A 12,141-nucleotide genomic window follows, 5' to 3' on the forward strand; every position below is an offset into this window, starting at 1 on the left:
CCCACTGTGAGTTCAGGTGATGTTTAAGGGTATGGAAATTGTTCTGATTAACCAGATGCATTGCTTATATAACGAGCATAGTTGTACTGGGTAAGAAAGACTGAAACTATTTAGCTGAGTATGCTGCCTTCAAGATGGGGTGATTGTAGGTATCTGGGAACAACTATGAAGGCAGCAAGCACTCAGCAGTGCTTTCCCAGAATAGCCTCCTAGCAATCATCACACTTCCTGATTTAACAGTATAAAACTACCCTCCATAGATTTTTCTGCCCCCATATTTAATTTCTCTTGAAACACATGTAAATCATTGGCCTGTTGTAGCAATGTTTGTTTGCTGCATAGACACCCTTTCTTCTGTAATTCCCCTTAATTCTTCTGTTATGAGAAAGGGTGAAATATTATTCCTATTCTCTTTCCTCATGCACTTGTGTTATACAGCCTTTAGGTAATGCTGAGAAAGGCCACAGGTGCTTAGCAAAGGCCCCTGCTCTTGCACACCAGTGCACCACCACTGATCAGCAGAGAGGGGATAGCAGGGCTGCTGTTTTTAAACTCTGCATGTTTTAAAATTGCCCTAATACAGCAAAATCTCATTGAGAGTATACACCCTTCATTTTGCACAGTTCAGAACCGATGCTGGCATTGTCTGCACACACAGAGCCTCTCAATGGTTTAAGTCAAGGTATTTAAAAACAAAGTGCAAATATAGGACTGCGCAGTTTACCCCCTACTGAAGCCAGCATATTTGGTTAGAATGGTTCTAGCCTGCCAGCTAGAAAGTGTCCATTACCAGGACTGGTAAGGCAGAAATTGGCATTTTCTTTACCACAGTCTACAAACCAGAGAGTTTCATTATTATATGCCTACAAGATTTATTTGACATTTTAATCTATAAATACACAAGGTTTCCACCAGTAAAAGCACAGGAATTTTCTCAGTGGTCATTGGTGATGCTTACATATTGAACAAAATAACATGTAGTATTGCATATGAATAAGCAAACTTTGGTTCCCTTGCTACCTGGAGTAATCTTAAGGACCAATCTCTTGTTAAACAATGGCTTGCAAAGGACAACAAGGCAGCTGAAGGCCACACTGAATGCTACACTCTGGAAAGCTTGGGACACTGTAGAACTTAATTAGTTTTTTGAAGGCACTTTTTTTGAACATCATCACCTCTTCAGGCAGCCTGGAAAGAATTCTGGTATTTGCATGAGACTCCTTCTTGTCAGTGGCTGCTGCTTTGGGGTTACATGGCTCAAAACCACCAGTCACTGGCACACTGTTGCAGCTAAGGGAACGTGCTGTCTTTTTCTTTCCTTGAACAGATAAATAACTGAATAAAAAAGATGTTAACTTATGCTTGGTAACATCCTGGGCATCTTCTGGAAAACAGTCATCTAGAGGATCCCCTTGACTAATCACACACATACTGGGACTTGCTGCTAGCTTCTTAGGCTGAGCTACTATTTTTCTGGAAGGTGTTTTGTATTTTCCTCCATCTGGGGAAAGCTGAGAAGCATCACTAATGGCATCTGAACTAGGCTCAACTATCATATTAGGGATTCCTGGCCCATCACCAGAACTGATGCAATGCAACCCACAATTCTGGCTAACAATCCGGGCTGCAGTGTGTTGAATGATGTTCCAGTCTTGTAGAATATCTTCCCTGGTTGTGAACTGAGACGTTACAGTAAACCGAATGATGAATTTGTCATGAATGGTTGCTGGAATAAGGAAGACCCTGCCAGAACTGCTTAGTTCTTTCAGGAGTTTTTCTGTGATCCAGTTGGGACCCTGTTTTAAATATAAATAAGAAGAAAAAAACCCCAAACTATAGTTAGAATTTCCAGTAACATCTACACATCCCCATAAGAATTCCAGCTTTACAAATTCTTACATGAAAATTTATTCATAGTTCTTAATGTCTGGGGAAAGATCAGGTATGGTAAATTCATTTCAAAGACATGCAAAAGGCCCTATCTTTACCTTTATTCGAAATACAACCAGTCCAAGATGTCTTTTGGCAGGAATTTCAAAGAGTGGATCACTTTTAACCAAGGATTCGAAGAACTTGGCTGTTTCAGTACCCTATAATTGAGGAATAAAAGTAGTCATGTATTAGTTTGTCACAAACCCACTGTAGACAATAAATTAAGTAGTTAAAAAGAATTCCTTTCCTTATTGGAACATTTCATTCCAGTGTATGAGTAGCAGCAAACAGAAGAATGACAATAATATCTGAAAGCCTATTTACCCAAACCCTTGACAATGCAAAAGAGTAACTGGAGTACACATAGGAATTTTCTAGAAGATTTGAAAACAGAATGTGTCCTCAGAGTCCTTTTGTGGCAACTGCTGATCCACAATATGACCCCTTGTATTTGCACTCCATTAAGGACTCAAGCCTGTAAATTTTCATAGCTATGGGTTCAGCCATTCATCTCAGCCTGCCTCCCAAACAGCTGCCACTTTGCCTCAAAGAAAGCTTCTACAGATCAGTACCCAGTAACATGCAGAAGGCACTAACTTACTGAGTCACTTTTCATTGCCTATTGCTTTCCAGAAGGGTACAGGAAATGTTTTGTCTACACAATCTTTACAGATTACTTAAGAGTAAAATCAGCCTGCATTTAGTGTTCACACACAAGCTTTATGTGTGGAAGAACTTCTGTTACTCATCTTTGCATCACTGAATTTATTGAATTATCACTGAACTTAGCTACCAGTAAACAAGCATAATACAGTTATGCTTCCATTGTGAATTCACATACATGTCGAACATGATCTTGAAGCTTTTTCACTCCAAATGAACGAATCACAAACCACAGCTTCAAAGAACGAAATCGACGACTCAGTGGAATTTGCCAGTGCTGTGAAAACACAACAGGTATCAATGGAGAGACAACAGAAAGGAGCATCCCCCTTACACTGCTACCATTGTTCTTTCAGACTTGGGTCTTGATGCAAGTAATTTCATATTACTGAAAATCCACCATGTCTAGAAAACAGCCATCAAAAAACACTACATCTACAGATTTCTCAATTATTTGTCAAAAAAAGATTTTGGGTATTCCCCTTAATCTAAGGCCTAGATATGCTTCAAGTTTTTAGTTAATTACTAGCTAATAACACCACTTTTGCTTATTTAAAGGACATTATCAAGTTATGATGTGTCCATTTACACTGTAGGATTGACTGCTCACTTCAGTATTTAAGTTCTACCTGAACGTTCTCCCACATCAACTATAAACAGTGAGCAGGCTGATACAGGGTTAGACTCTTCCAGAGGAAGTAACAGCTGCTGCATGGAAAAGAGTGCAGAGCATGTAAAGGAATACTCCTAGGGAGCTACACAACTACATGCAGGGCCCTATTTAACCACAAGAGGGACCCATTTATGTATTTTTTTCTGCCCCTCTGTACACTCACAGTCCCTAGTGAAAAGAACTATTGATTTCAAGAAAACAATTATCTTTTCAGGACTAGGGTGAGATCATAGCAGAAACAATTGGCAGTGAATATTCCTTTGGCTGACTTATTGAAATCTCCTGTAAGATGGAGAAATGCTTCTTAGCTCTCCTGTGAATACCTCAATCTAAAGAAAAATGTAATTCATTCTACTGCTGTTCCAGAGCCTGGGCATTTGCCTACTCCTTTCTCTCTCTATTACTACCTATCAGAAATACAAGAAAACCAGCTAAAATGCCACCAGTAGGAATTACTTCAGCAACACAATGCACAGAAATGACCCTTCTATTCCAAAAGGCAAGGCTGTATTCCCATCTCTAAAAATCAAGTACTTCAATCTCTAGATCTAAAAGCAGGTTTATAATTAATTTTCATACCAGAGCTCACTTTTGTTATTTAATCTGCATTAGGATCTCAGTATAATTGGGTTTATGCTTTTATGTAATGAGACCAGCTATAAGATAAGCATGCTCCAAAGTGTGAAGGATTTAGCAGTCTGTTTGAACATTTTATATGCAACTTAAAATACCAATTCAAATAACTTACCATGAAATCAACAGCAGCTCCTGAGTTTGGATGTCTGAGGTAGACAGGGTTAACACTGAAGGTCTGATGTAACTTGTATTTATCCTTGACCCTATCAATTGCAGAATGAACTGTATTTAGCAAAAAAATTGTGTAGAGAAAGACTTAGCAATTTGCATGCTATTCTTTTGGTAGTGCTTGTGTTTTGTCTTTACTCACCAAAATCCAGTGCAGTCAAAATGAACCATCATCCATTTAGAAGGGTTGAAAGTAAAGGAATCTGCATATTCGATTCCATTCAAGAACAATCGGAATTCAGGACATACAAATGCTGTTCCTGCATATGCAGCATCAATATGAAGCCAGAGTCCCTCAGCAGCACCTAATGGAATTGGAATTGGTATGTCAGGGACATAAGGAATCAAAGTGCATGCTTAATCTTTCCTCTCTGAAAACTAGGTGCAATTTCTTGCAGGGGGTGGATGGCCTGACAATGAGCAAGACAAACAACCTGTTTTTACTCTAAAATTGTGCATCCAGAACTGCAAAATATAGGGTAATGCTGAAATCAGATGGACTCTGTAATAAAATTCACCATTACATACGTGTGAGGCTTTTTAATGTTTGATTTCTCTTATCTGCCTTTTTACTAAGTGAAATTCCCCAGCACAACTCAGTTCCACAAAGCCAGAATAAAGACACAGTGGCAAACAAAAATGTCCCAGAGACAGAAGCCATAGAAAGAAATGCCATAGGGTTTTGTCCGGATTTATGCTGGAATAGAATCTGCAAGCACAAATTACCTATTGAACTGGTGGCTACAAAGGACACCCTACCAAACACTACCTTCAAAACTCCTTTCTATGTTAAATATTTATGTATCCATCCTGCAGCAGTACTGCACTCTGTACTGTACAGTCTGTATTCCATGAATAACCACATTAAAGATGTATTAGTTGGAAAATTTAATCCATCTTGAACAGAAAGTATTTTTACATCTTAATCTAAGTCTTCCAGAAATCACTACAAAGTCTTGCATTGTCTCCACTGATCTTTGAGACATGAATACTCAGCTGATGAGTATTTTTACTCTCTTTGGCTTTGGCATGAAAAATTCTCATACTCTTCTGTGCTAATATAATTTAAAATCGGGGAAAAAAAAAAGCCACTTACAAACTGGACCCAGTTCTGAGAGATTGTCAAAAGCACAGACACCAGTTGTACCCAACGTTGCGCAAACCTAGAAGAAAACAAACCTGTTGAGTTGGCATTTTTTTAGTAAATGGGTGCACCACTTTCAATGCAGACAGGCTGTCACAGTTGCAATTGTATTGATTTTTTTTGTTCAATAAAATAGAAATTCTTGTATACATTTTAACCCATTTTAACACAGTAAGAAATGTTTCAGATGTAATTTTATCTTGACATTAAAAATACAACACTGTGTCGATACCCCAGGCAGAAAGTTTACATACAAAGACTGGCACCAGGCCCTTCTTTCTGTCTTCTGCAATGGCTTTCTTCAAAGTTTCACCTCTGAGGGAAAAGTTCTCATCCACAGGCAGAAATTTCATCTTCACAAGAGAAATCAAGCCAGCCTTTTCTACAGAAGAATGTGCCTTAAAAAAAAATAAAGGTAAGAAAGCAAGCTGTAAAGCTGAATAGTTGATAAATTATGGCCTTATAAAAGACAGTGGTTGGCAGAAAAGCAGAGATAAGGTCCTTATAATATTATAATAATAACCCATATTAATACAAGTCTGAAAGTTTCTTCCTTACATATAACTAAAAGAAATAATACACTGTAATGTATTATCCAATGTAATGTCCAAGGACAGAACAGGTTTGCAGGCAGAGGCACAGTACTGTGTAGATACTTCCTCCACGAACAAGCACAGAGGCCTAGAGTGGAGGCCACAACCAGGAGCAGCACTGAGGTAATGTCCTGAGTGTGCCTGTCCCTAAGTGGAAGGAGGATGTGAAGCTAAATGAGTTGAAGCAGCATGAGATCAGCCCCTCGTTACTGGAGTAAGGCTTGGTGAAAAACAGGAAGGAAATGCAAAACCGAGTCACATAAGGCAGTGCCCTGAGAACTGCTGGGACTCTACAAAACCTCATCCCACAGATTTCGTTTTCTCATATGCAGAAAATCACATTACAGGGATTCATGCAGGCTTGTAGAGCATTCTTGTATGTGTTCTTCCCTTGGAAAAGAAAAGCAAGTTCACATCGTATGACCTGGGTGAGGCAGCAGAAGCAAATTTGTTTTCTTTGTAACCCTAAGAACCTACTTGATCAGACGCGTAAGCGATGAGGCGAGAATTGAGTGAGGACTCATCAGTGTCTGGCTCAGAAACCTTCATCTCCAGAATTCTGTTTTTCCTTGCTGCTAGCAGTGCAACCAGGGTTGATTCACTCACAGTGCTCTACAAAGACATTGCTCATTTATTGCAACATATTGCTACTTCATTGCTATTTTATCAGAGATTTACTGAAGTCACAGAGTGCTCAGTTGCCTGCACTCTCTTCTATTTCTACTACCATTTTTTTGGGATGAGATGGGAAGTCACTAGTGATGAGCAGCTCTCTGGGCCAATGACACAGAACTAAGCCTTTTAACTTCTGTACATTTTTATCATGCAGGACTGAGCTGGGGGGAGTAAATAAATCACATTTTCATTTTGCTCTTCTATAGCTAAAATGTAGTATCTTCCATAAAAATCACAAACCTGAGCAAAGCTCCTTATAACAACACAAAGCCTCAACACTGATTCCAGGGGATACTTGCTCAGGCCTTATGAAAGGAGATAAATGTTCAGGCTTTGATCTTGCAACTTTCAGACACAAAGTAGGCATGAGAAAAAGAATATCTTGTGTAGCTAAGGACTGCTGGCAGAAGGACAGTGACAAAGATTTCTTCTCTAATCATGGAAGGATCACTTCAGTGGTTAATTTGATGTGAAACAGTATGAAAGATACAAATCTCTGACTCTCATTGGGCCTTACTACGGCTACAAGAGCACCTGCTCCTTGCCTGTAACACAATAGGGACTAAAAGCAAGGGCCACTCCTATTATCTTCTATATTTAATACTAAAATTTTGGAAAGCAGTGTCAAATTGGTATATTTCTCTAATCAGACCTATAGAGCAAATGTCCTTGGTTTTTCCTCCAGGAAGACTATCACCCAGAGGGAAATTCACTTGAGTGAAAACAAAACAAAACATGATGAGGCAGTCTCTGATTTCTCCTACCTGTAACACTCCTCCACCCACACTGTCAGGATGGTGGTGCAGGAATTTATCCGGAAGGCCCAGCATTTTAGCCAACCAATCCATCACATTCATTTCCAGTTCTGTACAGGCTGGACTGGAGGCCTAAAAAAATAAAATAAAAAGAAAATCAGGCTGTAATTCCCCCTGCAGGCATAGCAGGAGCACAGCCCTTAGCTAGTAATTAAAATGTGATATGCACTTTACTCTATTAACATGTTTTAATTGCTTTGGGAGAAATCTCACCTAGATACAACAAAGGAAGATGACGAGCTTTGTAGCACTGGATATAGAATCATAGAATAGTTAGGGTTGGAAAGGACCTTAAGATCATCCAGTTCCAAGCCCCCCTGCCATGGGCAGGGACACCTTACACTAAACAATGTCACCCAAGGCTCTGTCCAACCTGGCCTTGAACACCTCCAGGGATGGAGTATTCACAACGTCCCTGGGCAACCCATTGCAGTACCTCACCACCCTAACAGTAAAGAATTTCTTCCTTAGATCCAATCTAAACCTCCCCTGTTTAAGTTTTAATCCGTTACCCCTTGTCCTATCACTACAGTCCCTAATGAATAGTCCCTCCCCAGCATCCTTATAGGCCCCCTTCAGATACTGGATGGCTGCTATGAGGTCTCCACTCAGCCTTCTCTTCTCCAGGCTAAACAGCCCCAACTTTCTCAGCCTGTCTTCATATGGGATGTGCTCTCCTGACCATCCCTGTGGCCCTCCTCTGGACTTGTTCCAACAGTTCCATGTCCTTTTTATGTTGAGGACACCAGAAATGCACACAATACTTCAGATGAGGTCTCACAAGAGCAGAGTAGAGGGGCAGGATCACCTCCTTCGACCTGCCGGTCACGCTCCTTTGGATGCAGCCCAGGATATGGTTGGCTTTCTGAGCTGCAAGTGCGCACTGCTGGCTCACGTTCATTTTCTCAAATATAAGCATTTTCTCATATATAAGCAGCTGTGTAATATTATGGCCCATACCTAGCAGAACACAACACTATTGTAATAAAAGTTACGTTGTTTGGTGAGTTCTGTAATGCAGACCTCCATACTAAGGTTGCAGTTAAGGGTGAGCTCCAGCTACCTTGCTCATTACCAGTTGCTCTCCTGGAATACCAGAGAATCTCAGCAACCTCCTTAAAAGCTGTCTTCAGATTACCTGCATCACCTCAGTGCTAAGCTTCTGAATTATCAATAATTTTAGAGTCATTAAAAAAAATTAGAATCACAATGAGCCACTTGAGAAAGAACCCTGGAACTGCAGTTCACCACCCAAGTACGCACCCTAGGTCCCTAAAAGAAAGGGCACTGATATGTTTTAGGGAGACTTTTTGAAGAGCAGAAAAAGAAAGGTGTCCAGCTTTCCACATATGAAAGAATTGGTTTACATTGCAAACTTAACAGAAATCTATCAAAACTACATGCAGAACATGACAATCAATTTATTATAGGTTTACGAGTTTCTACTGCTTTCTTACATGGAGACATAGACATAGACAATTTCACCACAGTTTTAGAATGCTACTGAGGTATGTAAAGTCATAACCAAATAGCACCATGTAGCTGCTGCAGGAAGATACAAAGTGCTCAGATATTCTGGAACAGGCCACCAAACAACTATTTTCAGAACAGCAAAAATAAGAAATGTGTTCTCTCAAGGGAACAGGAGAACTGGAATGGAGCCCAGCCTAACCTGCAGTCATGGATGGTGGCTGCTCCATTGCCTGCAGTGCTTATGTAACAATCTCAACACCAAGACTAGATGGCAAGAAACACTGCTTACAGTGGGATATACAAAGAATTAGGAACTAGACATTTCTAGTGATATATTTTCTTCATTCACCTCTTATGACTAGGCAATATTTGCTCTTATATATTCTATTTATTTTTTTAAAATGACATTTTTCATTTATGCAAACAACATACAGTTGATTGAAGTAAATAATCATACTGACTCACAGAACAAGAAAGAATAACCATGACCCGCTCCTGCACAATACACAAAGGAGATGAATATTTAAAATAATAACAACAACAAAATTACCCATGTGAATCCCAAGCAGTTAATTGCATCAGCTAACATATCTCCAAGGAGTGAAGGCCAGGACGTAAGAGCTGGAAAGTAGGCATGCATGTGTGGACTTTGCCAATGGACTACCTAGAACAAAATTATTCAAAGTATGAAAATGTCACAAAATTCTGCACAAGATACAGTGATTAGCATCTGTTTAAAGTGACGGAAAAGTATCACAGCAACATGTCCAATAAATGTGCAATTATACATCTGCTAGCAGAAAGCTACAGAGATAATATTGACAGGAGTGCAGCATTAACAAATGATAACAGTGTATCATTATTAGATAAATTCCAAATTATAGCAAAAGCATTTATCTGAATTCAACAGGCAGACAAAGATTCTGAACAGGAAAGAATGGTCTTTTGAACATGGTACAACAGCTGAAATATTTATCAAAATATTTATCTTTAAGGGAAATCCTTGCAAAGTTGCTCTCGCTCACTTTGCCAAACAACAGCTTGCCTTTAGCTACACACAGCAATTTACAGTTGTATAGCCCACTCTATACGCCTGAAGGAGCCTGTATGTGGGACGCTGCCATAAGCGCGTTTAATGTGAATACCTCTCCTACATCAGACCAGGTTTCTGCATGCATATATAAAGAAAAATTTAAAGCATACTTCTTACATAAGCCACTTAATTAGGTATATGAACTTCCTTAGAATCTACAGTATTTATGTACAAAAGGAAGGAGACATTAACATTCAAAGAGCAGGAGTCATGTCTTGTGTAATGACCCTGGGCAAGAGATGTTTCACTTTGTTGTGCCTGAGCTTCCACATCTCTGAAATTGAGATGATGCAGTTCAGGCCTTGTGAAGCTAAATTCACCAGTGTCAGAAAATTGTTGTTTCCCTCTAAGCAAGCATGAGTTATTCTTAACATACAAAATACTTAAAAAATATATTCAGCCTATGCCCTAAAATTGTAGATAGGAACACAGCGGTAATAGCCAGAATCCTTCTGTGGACATATCTACAAGACATTCTACATTTTGGGTGCTTCACTTGTTTAGATATGTGTTGTGCAGAACTTGTGTGTTCCCCAGATTTGGTGTTCACCCCAAGTAGTAATAAAGTATAGTAATGACAGAAATAATCTATTTCTTACCCCAGGCATAATAATCTTCTCTATATCTCCAAAGATGTTGTCCCAGCTGTCTGGGTCCATTGGGGCAGAATCTGGCAAATGGGCTCTCATGTAACCTGGGTGCACATCAGGAGTCACCCGTCTCTCTCTCACATTACTCAGGTACTGGCAAATGTAATCCACCATCTCTTTCCCTGGAAGAGGCAAACCAGTGTTCTGAGTTTTGACTGTGGGAAAACTAACTAGCAGTACTAGTAGTTCATGTGATCTTAGCATTAGACATGGCTTGGAATCCTGCTTCCAAGATAGCCACAGGAATTAACCTTCCTCCTACACCCTGCTTGTTCCACGTAATAACATAGGGACACAGATTCTAGAAAAAGCTTCATGGGAACAGAACAGATTCACAGGGTTATTTTAGTGTCCTCATTGAATAGTCCAAAAGTACCTTTAAAATACAATCAGGGTACAAGTCTGATTTGTTTGATTACTAAAAGAATAGATTTTCTTGCCTACAACATAACTGAAACTGCATTTCACAGAAATCAGAGTTTCATAATGCCCCATACTTCCCTGTCATTACAACATACCCACTTTTGCATCCCTTGAAAAGAGCTACACAACTCCATGCCTTTTCTCCACTTCTTAGGCAACCTCCTCCCACCCTAGGACCAACGTTTGCTTCCCATCTCCAGAACTGTGACATTATCACTGAGGTTTCATGGTGTCAGCCAGGGAAGAGCCACTGTAACACCTTATCACAAATTTATTCAGAATCACAGCTTTGCAGCTATGCCACAATGTTTTAAATATAAGGCAAAAAACCCCCTAAGTTATCCACTGACTCTAAATCCACTAATTTAAACTCAATTCTGGGACACAATTTACTCAACTGTGGGGACATTTTTGTCTCAGCTTCAGCAGATCTAAGTCTCAAGGACATGTGTACAAATAATATATATACCCCACACAAGTTTTGGGTACCACTCTCAGCCCTACAACAGTTGATCTCTGTGAGCAAATGATACCCATTTCCAAGAGCAGAGGATCACTCACCTCTCCGTCTGTACTCTTCAGGGTCCATACCGATTCCTTCTAAAAGCACCTCTTCAAGCCTGGGCCACAACCTTTCAGGTACTGCGGACAGTTGGTCTGGTGCCCTGCTCGCTGCTTCACCCTTTATAGCTCCCTTTATCTCTCAGACTCATGCATTCTGGAAAAGGTTTAACGTAGGCAGATTATTATCTAACTCCTCCCAACTGAGGGCTTTTACAGTCTCTCGTATGTTCTCATCTGTGCTCTTTTGATGTGTACAATAGTGTACCTCTAAGAGTAGCTGCCTCTGCACTAATCCATTCCCATTTTTAAACAATCTTTCATAAGTCTCGCAGCAATGTATGTCATGAATATATGACACATTAACATCAGACTTGAGGAAGAGAAAAAGCTCAAGAGCTTCCAAAACAAAGTAAGTGTCTATGTTACTTTAGGACACCAAACTCTTGTGCTAACAGTAGCCATTAAAACAAGGCACCAGCACCTGACATTTGACCTATGACTGATGCTGTCAAGTCTCTTGCTGCCAGAAAAGGCATTGCAATTATTGCCAGTTGCAGAACTGCAATACAAAGCAGCAATGATCCTCTCTGTGGATTCCCTGTCCTTCCAGATCAGACCAGGTTACACTGCAAGGTGGTG

The 12,141-nt window shown here is 39.9% G+C and overlaps 1 protein-coding gene across 1 annotated transcript; it reads right to left on the minus strand.

Annotated features, from left to right (window-relative positions):
- Positions 1-836: 836 nt before the first annotated feature.
- HDC (histidine decarboxylase) lies at positions 837-11,645 on the minus strand. Its single transcript, XM_005148721.4, has 12 exons — positions 11,500-11,645; positions 10,465-10,637; positions 9,323-9,436; positions 7,249-7,371; positions 6,287-6,421; positions 5,471-5,614; positions 5,169-5,235; positions 4,215-4,377; positions 4,017-4,107; positions 2,774-2,872; positions 1,989-2,090; positions 837-1,796 (listed from the first exon to the last, which is right to left on the minus strand). The coding sequence occupies exons 1-12, from the start codon at positions 11,525-11,527 to the stop codon at positions 1,050-1,052; spliced, it is 1,986 nt and encodes a 661-aa protein (XP_005148778.2). The 5' UTR covers positions 11,528-11,645; the 3' UTR covers positions 837-1,049.
- Between the last annotated feature and the right edge of the window lie 496 nt (positions 11,646-12,141).

Source organism: Melopsittacus undulatus, chromosome 9 (assembly GCF_012275295.1).
Source record: "Melopsittacus undulatus isolate bMelUnd1 chromosome 9, bMelUnd1.mat.Z, whole genome shotgun sequence".
Taxonomy (NCBI): Eukaryota; Metazoa; Chordata; class Aves; order Psittaciformes; family Psittaculidae; genus Melopsittacus; species Melopsittacus undulatus.

What these genes read in the sequence shown, in the direction of transcription:
- HDC (XM_005148721.4), bottom strand. Translation starts at nt 11,527, where the DNA reads ATGGACCCTGAAGAGTACAGACGGAGAG. An exon ending in AGGGCCTGGTGCCAGTCTTT is followed by an intron (nt 5,236 to 5,470) that starts GTATGTAAACTT and finishes GTTTTCTTCTAG; the next exon opens with GTTTGCGCAACGTTGGGTAC. An exon ending in TGGTTGTATTTCGAATAAAG is followed by an intron (nt 1,797 to 1,988) that starts GTAAAGATAGGG and finishes TATTTAAAACAG; the next exon opens with GGTCCCAACTGGATCACAGA.